General features: G+C 46.5%; 1 protein-coding gene across 1 annotated transcript; it reads right to left on the bottom strand.

Annotated features, from left to right (window-relative positions):
- Positions 1-4692: 4692 nt before the first annotated feature.
- Vhl (von Hippel-Lindau tumor suppressor) lies at positions 4693-12479 on the bottom strand. The gene is made up of 3 exons (XM_005365019.2): positions 12103-12479; positions 7657-7779; positions 4693-5006 (listed from the first exon to the last, which is right to left on the bottom strand). The coding sequence occupies exons 1-3, from the start codon at positions 12344-12346 to the stop codon at positions 4810-4812; spliced, it is 564 nt and encodes a 187-aa protein (XP_005365076.1). The 5' UTR covers positions 12347-12479; the 3' UTR covers positions 4693-4809.

Genomic DNA, 12479 nt, shown 5'->3' with positions numbered 1-12479 from the left:
CATGTTCTCTCACACACATGTATGACTGTACATGTTCTCTCACACACATGTATGACTCTACATGTTCTGCCACACACATGTATGACTGTACATGTTCTCTCTCACTCACACATGTATGACTCTACATGTTCTCTCACACGCACACATGTATGACTACATGTTCTCTCTCACACAAACATGTATGACTCTACATGTTCTCTCACGCACACATGTATGACTCTACATGTTCTCTCTCACACACAGACACAAATAAGTAAATGTAACAAAAACTTTATTTTTGGCTTTTCAATACAGCGTTTCTCTGTGTAGCCCTGATCATCCTGGATCTTGTTCTGTAGACCAGGCTGGCCTTGACTTCAGAGATTTGCCTGCTTCTACCCCCAAATGCTGGGATTAAAGATGTGCTTGCTGGGGCTGCTGCTGTGTGATCCAAGCCTGCTGTATTCCTCACCTCTTCTAAGCCCTGGGTACCTTCAGTAAGTTCTCAGTGTTCTGAAGTTGAGGTTTAGAATTTACAGAGCACACTCTTGGGCCTGGGGACATGGCTCAGTTAAGAGTGTAAGCTACTCTTACAGAGGACTGCAGGCAGATCACAACTGGCTGTAACTCCAGTTCGAGGGTTTGATGCCCTCTGCTGACATCCACAGGCACTACACTCATGTGCACAGACACACACACACACACACACACACACACACACAATTTAAAACAGAAGTATATTCAAAGCCAGGATCCTGCTACAACTAAAGAATGCCACTTCTTTTCCCTGCAGGTGAGTTGCTGAGGGGTATTCCTTGCCCAGATAAAATTCTCCCACACTTACCAGAAAGTTGTCCCCTGTGGCTTCCCTGGGCCTGAGGAATCTAAGCTCTTTTGTTTTTTTGAGAGACAGGGTTTCTCTGTGTAGCCTTGGTTGTCCTGGAACTTGCTGTCGAGCAGAGACCTGCCTGCCTCCACCTCCTGAGTGCTGGGATCTGATCAGCAGTATCTATGGGGTCAGTTTCCAGGCCCATCTTAATGTTCCCTACTTGCAAGTTTCCTGCCTTCCACTTAAGGTCAGGCATCTACATGCTACTAAGGATTGGTTTCTAATTTAGAAACTAGTTTTAGGCTTTTTCTTATAATTCAGTGCTATTGCTCACCTTTTTTGATGACCATCTTAAACCTCATCTAATTTTTCTCTGCTCTGCTGTCTTAGGTTTCTATTGATAATAAACACCATGACCAAACACAATCTAGGAAAGGAAGGGTTTATTTCAGCTTACAGTTCCACAACACAATCTTCCTCTGAGGGAGGAACTGAAGCAGAGGCCGTGGAGGAGTGCTGCTTACCAGTGTGCTCAGCCTGCTTTATCACAGTACCCTGGACCAGCAGCCCTGGGCTGGCACTGTCGACAGTGGGTCTAGCCCCCTTACATCAATCAATTAAAAAAATGCCCTGAAGACCAATCCTACGGAGGCATTTTCTCGATGAAGGTTCTTTCTTCCCATGTTTGTGTCAGTTAAAAACTAGCTGCAGCCCGGCAATCATAGTACACTTTTAATCTCAGCACGTGAGAGGCAGAGGCAGGTGGATCTTTAAATAGATCAAGGCTAGTCTGGTCTACAAGGCAAGTTACAAGATAGCTAGAACTGTTACACAGAGAAACCCTGTCTCAAAAACTAAAACAATAAATAAAACTAGCCAGTATATCGGCCATTGAACTATCAAGATTGTGTATAGCGACGGCTGAAGCAGGCAAGTGGCTGAAGCCAGGAGCTCAGGGGCTATACTGGAGTTTCAGGCAGGACAGTGACCAGCATAAAACTGGACTGAGGTGCTAAGGTGTGTGTGTGTCTGTGCGCACGCACGTGTGTACATGTGGTCCTGGGGACCAAACCCAGGGCCTCAGACATGATAGGCAAGTGCTCACCCACTGAGACACACTCGTATTTTGTGTCTTTCTAGTGCACTGCTCACAAGTCCGGTGCCCTCTGCTCAGTTACCAGTGTTGACTGCCCGTGAAAATGTGAAATCACTCACTAGTTTTGTAGGTCAAAAATCTGTTCTCAATACAAATTATTTTTAAAGATTAGTTGTGCGTGTCTGCATGTGAGTATGTGCACAAGCCTGCAGGTGACCTTGAGACCAGAAACACTGGATCCCCTGAAACTAAAGCTGTGAGCCCCCCGACTTAGGTGCTGTCCCCTGAAAGAACAGCAAGTGCTCATAACTGCTGAGTGCTCTCTCCAGCCCAGCTGTTCCTTTGAGAGGTTTCTAAAGACTCAGCTCAGCCTGGAACTCTCACTATGTAACAGAACGACGTCTGCCTCCTGATCCGAATGCCTCCACTTGCAGAGTTCTGGGATCGGCCACCACACCTATCAACATCTCACCAGCATCTTCCTCAGGCTTTAAATGCCTTTACAGAGATACTGAGAGGCTAGAAAAAACAGTGCTAAATTAAAAAGGAACCTAAGGCTGGAAAGAGACCAAACGAAAGGGAGGCCTTGCTTCTTGACTCCCCAGCCCCACCATGCAGCAGACATCTCAGCCCCACAGGAAGGAAGGGCACTATTAAAAATAACACAACACACCCGCTTCCTTCACTGAGCACAGTTTATTGTACTAAAGGTCAGCTTTTTCAGAAAACTCAAGGCAGAAAACATTTACAGGACGCCAAAGGAAGAGCACACATGACTCATGCTTTGGACAGCACAGAGAACAGTATTCAAATTTCCAGTTTAATAAGACAAACAGAAGATCTTTTTGAGACAAAGATAGGCTTAAAAACATAAAACCAATGTTGTCACGCTTCGGTACCTGCAGACTTTCTGAACATGGGCTATGTCACTCATGGAAGCTGTGGACTAAGGAGTGACAGCGTGGTGGCAAACGCTCACTTTGCTGATCTTAAGGGCACCAGACTGTACTCAAGGAGACCAGGATGCCAACCAACACTCCTATAGTCATCCCCAAAGGAGGAGCATAGCACAGTGGGGTTCACAGAGTGCTTGGAGTAACATGGGGAAGTTAATTTAGGAGTTAAATGAAGGCTAGGCATGCTAGTGCACGCCTGTAATCCCAGCACGGGGTGGTAGAGGCAGGCGGTCTCTGAATTCGAGGCCAACCTGGTCTACAAATCGAGTTCCAGGACAGCTAGGACTACAAAGAGAAATCCTGTCTCAAAAAAGCAAAACAAAAAACAAAACAAGAAAGGGAAAAAATGAAGTTAAATGAAAACTCAGGATATAAAACTGTACATCCCCTATGATCTCAGCTATGACAAACAGCTTGAAGCAATCAAACCATGCCCTGCAAAGAGAGCCCCGTTAGGTGGTTACAGGAAGCTGAGAGTGCACAGGGTCTGTCTTTTTCCTTTCAGCTGACTATCTTTTCTGGTGTGTGCAGCCATACCCAGCCTTCTCTAATTTTTCTCTACTAGAGAAATTAAAAACAAACAAAAACTATGTCCTTCAAAAATGTCTCACAGAAGTAATGAATATGAATATTTTAATACATAAGAAAGGATGTAACCATCCATAAAACTGTGTACTTTGTGACCCATTATTGGGAGGGTGTGGCTCAGTGCAGCTTCAAAAATAGTCTCCCTCTTCTCTCCTCCCCGCCCACCACCCACCCCCAAATCCAAGAATGCCCAGGTCCTGCCAGTAGAAAATGCAGAGCCCAGCTGGAATGCCAGGGGTTGACAGACAGCAACGGCAATGCCCATTCCTGGCAGCAGCTTCCTCATAGACAGAGGATCTCACAACCAGAATTAAACACAGAACTGCTCTTTTCTACCGTGTGTGCTGATGTCAAAACACCCGTGACAGTGACCATGGGACGCCTACCTGGCTCACAAACAAGAGTGCTGCCAGAGTGGCTCAGGAGGCTGGACTGCAGTGTGAGACCCTGTTTCCAAATGAGAAAAGGGCAGAGCAGGCCACGGTGCACACACAAGCTCCCAACACTGCAGCAAGGGACACAGGAGGATCACAAGTTCAGGGCTAGCACTCCCTACTGAGTGACTGAGACTGGCCTGGGCTACATGAAACACTGTTTCAAGAAAGTAAAAAATAAATAAAAAAAAAACAACAAAGTGCTGTGACATGGAATATTAGAAAAAGTTCTGTAGCCGGCGATGGTGGCGCACGCCTTTAATCCCAGCACTTGGGAGGCAGAGGCAGGCGGATCTCTGTGAGTTAGAGACCAGCCTGGTCTACAAGAGCTAGTTCCAGGACTGGCTCCAAAACCACAGAGAAACCCTGTCTCGAAAAACCAAAAAAAAAAAAAAGAAAGAAAAAGTTCTGTCTAAACACAGGATGCTAAGTTGTTCCTCTCCTTGTACACTTAAGGCTCTCCTCAGACAGACAGACCCTCCAGACTCTTCCACCAAGCACCCAACATTCCAGACTGAAGGCTCCTGACATATCAGGCACAGGGCCTCGAAGAACTCCGTCCCTGCCCTGGGGCCTTCTCAGCCTTCCCAAAGCAGAAGGCGGGTGCCCTCTGTTCAAATGCCACTGCATTTTCCAAATCAAGGACACACTGCAAACATCCTTACACCCTTCCTTAAGAACTTCCCAACTTACCAGGAAGTAAAATGAGAACCCTTCTGATGCGTGCTTCTAGAAAGGGCTGATTCAGTGGCATTTTGTGATGTTTATCCTTAAACACCACAAAGCCCAGTGGCGTTAACTTTCTTGTTATGTAACGCAGTGTATTTACTCCGAGAATGAAACATTTTACAGTGGAAAGCAAGTGACCTGTCCTATGTGTGGGTTATGACTCAGAACCATCAAAGCTGGAATTCAGGACCACTAATCTCAATGGACTCCCTCAGGTTCTTCTCCCAGGGTCTGATTTTCAAAGTGCTCTTGTGTCAGCCGCTCTATATCTTTCTGCACATTTGGGTGGTCTTCCAAATCTTCATAGAGCGACCTGACGATGTCCAGCCTCCTGTAGTTCTCGGGCTTGACCAGGCTTCGCACAACCTGAAGGCACCGCTCTTTCAGGGTATACACTGCAAGGACAGGAAACCAAGTCCTCAGAGGCAGACTAGAGACATGTGAGTCAGATACCACCACCACCACTAACTACACTGACCTTGTGAATCTCATTGTAGGGTAAAACAAAAAGCAGAGCACACATGATAGTGTCACGTCAGCAGGTCTCACAGCGCTCAACTGGCTCATCAAATTGGCCTAACTTTTTTTCAACTAACCAAATGTGAAGTGACCCTGGCAACTCAGGGCCTAAGCTTTAAGCAGGTCCAGCCATATCTGTCCATTCTTAGGAGCTCTGGGCTACCCTGCTGGAGAAACTGCACCAAGAGGGACAGGACAAGGCCTTAAGAAGTCATTTAAGAGACCCAGCTTTAGGCAACAACCAATAGGAGACAGCTGCATCAGGTCCTAACAGGAAGCAAATTAACCTGGCCAAGCTCAGTCAGACTGGAAAATTTAACAAAAATAATGGGTCTTGTTAGTTTGGGAGTGAGTGTCACATGGTAACAGATAACCAAAACAGTGTGTACCTGAATGTAGGTCAACCCCTGCTATTTGAACTCACTGGGAGTTGGGCAAAGTAACTCATATATGTAACCACAGCACTCAGGAGGCTGAGGCAAGACCTCTCTAAATTCAAGGCTAGCCTGCTCTACACAAGTAAGTTCCAGGTGAGCCAGGGCAGTAGTAAGTAAGACCTTGTCTCAAATAAATTAAATAAACAAAAATTAAAATATCATAATAAATCAGGCATGACGATACACGCTTATAATCCTAGAACTCAGGAAACAGAAAATATGATGGAAGTTTGGCTGACATATAGAGTTCCTGTTCTGTCAAGGCTACAGAACAAAACCTTTTTAAATAAATTGAAATAGACCAAGTATACACCTGTAACCCAAGCACTCAGGAGGCAGACACTGGCAAATCTCTGTAAGCAAGTATCAGGACGGCTGTGGCTACAGTGAGACACTGCCTCAGGGGGAAAAAGGGGGGAGAGGGGAAGCTAGGGACACAGTAAAGTGCTCACTGTGCAAACTCAAGGGCCTGAGTCCGATTCCTAAAGCCCATGTTAAAAGCCAGGAATGGTGGCACATGCTTATAATCCCAGTGCTGGGGCAGCAGAAAGAAGTTGCCTAGGGGCCCACTGGCCAGCAGCTCTAGTCTTATCAGTGAGTCCCAGGCCAATGGAAGTCCCTGCCTCAAAAATTAAGGTGAACAATTAGAGGAAAAACATCTGAGGTTGGCCTCTGCCCTCTACACCCATAATGTATGATATACCTGCACAAGCAAGCACACTCACAATGGACCAAGAGATCTAGCTCAGCCGAGTACACAAACTGATCCCCAGGGCCACCACATAAAACCAGGCATATGCTTGTAATTCCAGCAGAAAGATTAGGGGTTCAAGGTCAACCTCAGCTACATAATGAGTTTGAGGTCAGTCTGGGAAACATGAGATCCTCTCTCTCTTTCTCTTTCTCTCTCTCTCTCTCTGAAAAGGTCACAATAATAATAGTAAAAGTAATAAAATCACCAGGGAACTCACAAAATTTAACACTGCTCAAGTCTCTTTTCTTTCTTTCTTTTTGGCTTCTCAAGACAGAGTTTTGCTGTAGCTTTGGAGCCTGTCCTGGAACCAGCTCCTGTAGACCAGGCTGGCCTCGAACTCACAGAGATCCACCTGCCTTTGCCTCCCAAGAGCTGGGATTAAAGACATGTGCTAACCACCACCCGGCTCAAGGCTCTTTTCTGATTATACTCTTTTTTTGTTTTGGTTTCTGCCCTGAATATGGCTCTTACCGTGTAGCTCTGGCTGTCCTGGAACCTTACGTAGACCAGGCTGCTAGAACTGAGATCTACCTGCCTCTGCCTCCCAAGTGCTGGGATTAAGGGCGTGACCATCAGACCCAGTCCCAGCATTCTTTTTACTTTCGACTTAGAGACAGGGTCTCAGAAAGTAGCTCAGACTAGCCTTAAATTTGTTCTGTAGGCTGGCCTTGAACTTGTGATCCTCTTGCCCTAACCTCCTGAGTAGCTGAGATCACATCTTACTCTCCCTTTGTTCTGGGATTCCAGAGCATAAGTCTGTTATAAGACCAAGGAACCAAGGGTATCATAGTCCTACAAAGAGATACCTTGGCGTAGCCAACTCTTAGGAGCCCAAAGTGCTTCTGAGACACAACATCTTTGCTCAACACAGGACAGAGAAACGAAATACTTCCATTTCATCTATGGTAGAAAATAACATAAAAAGGCTAGATCCCAGCCAGGTGGAGTAGTGTGCACCTTTAATTCCAGCAGTAGGGAGGCAAAGGCAGGCAAATCTCTTGAGTTTGAGGCCAGCCTGGTCTACAAAGCGAGTTCCAGGACAGCCAGGACTGTTACACAGAGAAACCCTGTCTTGAAAAACCAAGCCCAGACCACAAAAAGACCAGATACCCTACCTATCTCTAGCACTCTTCAGTGACCTATCTTCTACTTGTTACAATGCTCACCCGTATCTTTTTCAAAGACTGAGCCCATGTGGTGGGTGACTCAGGCCTATAATACCAGCACTTGAGAAGCTAAAGCAGGAACATTTCTCTAAATTCTAAGTCAGTATGAGCTATATAGTTCCAGGGCAACCTGGGTAGAAAGCTATAAAAAAGACGTAAGATTATCAACCTGGCAGTGTGATGTTGGCAAAAATAGGCTGTCCATCCACATTGAGGGATGGCACGAACAGTTCTGTCTGGTTGACCAGAAGTCCATCATGTGTCCCCGCATCCCTGAAGAGCCAAAGATGACCTGTCAACACAAGCAGAGGGTGTTAAGAAGTCACACTGCTCTGAATAAGACACCTGTTTATTAATTGCATCAAACCACATAAAACACTTGCCTTTCACTCTGCTTAAGGTTACAACAAAGCCTTTGGAAAAGAGGAGCTTGATAAAAGAGCTCCTCAGGACCGTCCCTTATGCATGAGAAAGCAGGGCTGGGCTGAAGGGAGCGAACATGCTGGAAGCAAAAGACAGAAAGCAGAAAGAAAGGGCCTGGGCTCTGCAAACATGGAGGGAAAGTGCATGCAGGGCAAGGAAGTGCTGGCAATCTCACCACACACTGCAAGATGTGAAAGGCCACTGGGTCTCCAGCCCGGGAGGTGCAAAAGCAGAATGCTGACATTAGGAGAACATAGAAGGGCCAGGCAGGGGTGGCACACACCTTTAGTTCCAGCACTCAGGAGCAGGCAGATCTCTGTGAGTTTGAGGTCAGCCTGGTCTATAGAGGGAATTCCAGGACAGCCAAGGCTATACAGGGAAACCTTGTCTCAGAAAAAAAAAAAAAAAAGCCACAGGACTCATGACTAAGAACAGGCAAACTAATGTATAGTGTGAAAAGGGGACAAGCGCTTGACTCTGTGAGGGAGGGGCTGAGTGACAAGAGGCAGGAAGGATCCTCGTGTGATGACAGAAAAGTTCTCATCTCTAAGTTTACCTAGGTGTTGCTGCTACTGTCAAAAACTCTCAAAGCTCAGCGTAAATTATACCTTCATTTTTAGAAGAGGATACAAAAGGCAAACCTCAGAGATAAGACTGTTTGGAGCAGGAGCAGGGCTGGAGAGATGGCTCAGAGGTTAAGAGCACTGGCTGCTCTTCCAGAGGTCCTGCGTTTAATTCCCAGCAACCACATGGTGGCTCACAAAACCATCTATAATGAGATCTGGTGCCCTCTTCTGGTGTGCAGGTACAGCTGTATACATAATCAATAAATAAATCTTTAAAAGAAAAAAAAAAACCCAAGTAGAATGTTTCAGAGGAAGACTAAATCAGAATGATTTTTCATGGGACACAAACTTCCTTGAAGACTTAGTGGACATTTTGTTTTGCTGGAGACTGAACTCCAGGCCTCCTACCTAACATGAAGTGCCTTAGTACTAACTAGAAACACAGTTCAAACCTATAAAAGCTTTTTTTGAGACAGGGTCTCACTGTGTAGCTGAGACTAGTTCCAAACTCATGGTAATCCTTCTGCCTCAGTCTCATTAACATTGGCATTACAGACATGCATTATCATACCTGTCTTAATTATTTTTATATAAAATTAGGCACAGGACTGCACAATAGTACAGTACTTGCATAGCATGAGTGAGGTCCTAGGTTCAATTCCTAGCAGTCACCAACCCAAAGTACAAAAATTTAAAAAACTGGCACAGAGGAATCTTGGCGAATACAAAATTAACCCAAGTTTCTATGTAAAATAGGAGACTAAAGAAATCTTGATTCCTGTTGTGTTCTTCCTCAACAAACATTAGAAGTTTGGTATAAAAGACAAACTGCTACATGCTGAGGCCCTGTTCAAACAAACAAATAAATAAACAAGTAGGGGGTTGGAGAGATGATGGCTCAGTGGTTAAGAGCACTTGTTCTTGTAGAGGACCCAGATTTGGTTTGCAGAATCCATAGTATCCATCCTTTGCAACTAGACTTTCTGGGGACCAGAGTCCCTCACCTGGCCTCTGTAGGCATATCATACACACCCTCAAGGTAATACCCAGACAGAACTTGACAGAATGCTTGCCTATCATGTCCAAACCCTGGGTTCCGTCACTAGCACTAAAAAAAATATTGTGCTATATGTCTCCAAACATGTAAGATATTTCTTTTTGGCTGGGTGGTGGCACATGCCTTTAATATCAGCCCTTGGGAGGCAGAGACGGACAGATCTCTGTAAATTCAAGGTCACCTGGTCTACAGAGCTAGGACAGGATCCAAAGCTACAGAGAAACCATCTAAGAAAGAAAGAGAGAGAGAGAAAGAGAGAGATTTCTTTTCTCCGTTATATGTCAAAAAGTAAAATTGAGAAGCATTAGTTTACTTCGTTATTTTTTAATTTATTTTTATTTTATGTGCATTAGTGTGAATGTATGTCTGTGTGAGGGTGTTAGATCTTGGAGTTACAGACAGTTGTAAGCTGCCATGTGGGTGCTGGGAACTGAACTCGGGTCCTCTAAAAGAATAGTCAGTTCTCTTAACCGCTGAGCCATCTCTCCAGCCCCAGTTTATTTCTTTTATATATATCTATTTATTTATTTATTATGTATACAATATTCCATCTGTGTGTATGTCTGCAGGCCAGAAGAGCACATCAGACTTCATTATAGATGGTTGTGAGCCACCATGTGGTTGCCGAGAATTGAACTCAGGACCTTTGGAAGAGCAGGCAATGCTCTTAACCACTGAGCCATCTCTCCAGCCCCCCCAGTTTATTTCTTATTGTTTTGTTAAGTCAGGATATCATGTAGCTCAGATTGGTGTCAACGCCTGATCATCCTGACTCCACCCAATTCTCCAAGCTACTTCAAGTTTGTAGCACGGTGCCTAACTGCACAAGCTCATTAGATATACCACCATCAGGAGAAAAGACCTCTCAAGAGCCTCCCTGATGGTTATGAAAAGTAAATGATTCTGTTCACATGTGCAATCCTAGAACTCTGGAAGTTGAGGCAAGAAGACTGCCCCAGTTTTTCTGTTTGTGTCTCAGTGTTCTGCAGCTGTGAAACAACAAGGCCACAGCAAGTCTTGCAAAAGGAAACATTTCACTGGGGCTGGTTTACAGTTTCAGAGGTTTAGTCCATTATCAGCATGGTGGGAAGCATGTGGGTACCCAGGCTGATACAGCACTGGAGAAGAAACAGAGTCCTACATCTACAAGCAACAGGTAGAGAAACAGACTTTGGGCCTGGCTTGGGCTTCTAAAACCTCAAACCCCACCACCAGTGACATACTTCCTCCAACAAGGCTGCACCTACTAATCCTTTCAAATAGAGCCATTCCCTAAACATTCAAATATATGGGGCTATTCCAATTCAAACCACCAGTTTGCTTGGTCAAAATTATGTTCTCTTTTCTCAAGTGAGTGCAGGAACTTAGGACATGGAATCCCTGGAGCTGGAGTTACAGGAACTTGTGAGTTGCCTGACACAGGGGTTGGAGGCCAAGCTCGACAAGGGCAGTATGAGCTGGGCTTGGTGACAAAGGTTTTTACTTTACTCCTAGTACTCAAACGGCAGAGGAAGTAGGATCTGAGTGAAAGGCCAGCCTGGTCTACAAATTCCACATCACATGGTTGTCTTTTTGTTTGTTTCAGATGCAATCTTGCTGCATAGGCCTCAAACTCACTGAAATCCTCCTGTCTCGGCCTCCTGAGTTGTAGACAGACCTGGGTATGTTTTTCAGTATATAAATATGGCAATGTCACACAGCCCTATTTCTCTAGGGCTAATATAACCTTTGGAATTTTTTCTCCCCCATTTAGCAAGTAAGCAAAAAGGCCTGGGGCAGTTGACTCAGCTGCCTGAGTCTTGGGATTTTACACACGAGCAGCTTCGCTTGTTCTTCATAAACATTTAGGCAGGGCCTTGAAAGAACTTTTCTCCACTATTGGTAGTTTGTTCTTTAATTATTATTAGTTATTATTACAGTGTTTTGCCTGCACACTAGTTAAGAGGGAACCGGATCTCATTATAAATAGTTATAAGCCACCAGGGGCTGCTGGGACTTGAACTCAGGACCTGTGAAAGAGCAGCCAGTGCTCTTAACCTCTGAGCCATCGCTTCGGCCCTGGTGTTATGGTTAATAAGCGCACACAGTCAGACTAGGTACAAACCTGAAATCCCGGCACTTAGCGGGGAGGCAGCAGGATCAGGAATTCAACCCAATATTCTATACTCACGAGTGTTGGGCCAAGACGCCAGCGGATGCCATCGGCGACCCTCCAACTACAAGCACCGACTCCCTCCCTTGGCTGACTCTTCTAGGAGGTGAGCTCCTTACCTGGACGCACCCGCACTCTGCCCACGCTTTCACAACCCTCTGAACCCGGTTCCTATTGCAGCGATTATGACCCCGGCTGGCTCGTGTCTGTTCATGCATTTGTCTGTGCCCCTCCGGGCTGTCACCACGAAGTCAGGGCTTCGGATGCAGAACCAGACCGGGAACTGGGGACATCGCGGCCGAAAGGACAGTTGGGACAGAGCATTTCTCGGGGTAGATGCAGTGGGTAGGAACAAAGTGCTCGGGGCTGGAAGGAACGCGCCGGGCCTGGGACGTGCGGCCTAGCGCGCGTTCGTACCTCGGTAGCTGTGGATACGGCGGCCGGTGCCCGGTGGCAGCGTCGGGTAGGGCTGAGGCTCGCCGTCGAAGTTGAGCCACAAGGGCAGCACGACGCGCGGGCTGCGGTTGCAGAAGATGACCTGAGAGGGCTCGCGCGAGTTCACCGAGCGCAACACCGGCCGCGGCCGCCCGGCCTCCATCTCCCCAGGGCCCGGCTCCCCAGCCGCCTCCTCCTCCTCTTCACTGGCTGCCTTCCGGGGCATTGTCGGAGCTGGTCGCCTCCGGATTCGCAAGCTGGATGTGGGCGGCGCGTGCGTGTGGGCGTACGCGCTCCGGGGCAGGCCTGCGGGCTCTAGATGCGCTCCGTCCGGCCTGAAACGCCGAAATGGCGGCCAA

Source organism: Microtus ochrogaster, unplaced genomic scaffold (genome assembly GCF_000317375.1).
Source record: "Microtus ochrogaster isolate Prairie Vole_2 unplaced genomic scaffold, MicOch1.0 UNK1, whole genome shotgun sequence".
Classification (NCBI taxonomy): domain Eukaryota; kingdom Metazoa; phylum Chordata; class Mammalia; order Rodentia; family Cricetidae; genus Microtus; species Microtus ochrogaster.
This window is presented reverse-complemented; position numbering and strand designations above follow the sequence as displayed.

Coding starts and splice junctions, on each gene's coding strand:
- Vhl (XM_005365019.2), bottom strand. CDS start 12,346: ATGCCCCGGAAGGCAGCCAGTGAAGAGGAGGAGGAGGCGGCTGGGGAG. Junction 7,780..12,102: donor CCGTATCCACAGCTACCGAG/GTACGAACGCGC, acceptor TTGTGTTGACAG/GTCATCTTTGGCTCTTCAGG. Junction 5,007..7,656: donor TGCCAACATCACACTGCCAG/GTTGATAATCTT, acceptor CTGTCCTTGCAG/TGTATACCCTGAAAGAGCGG.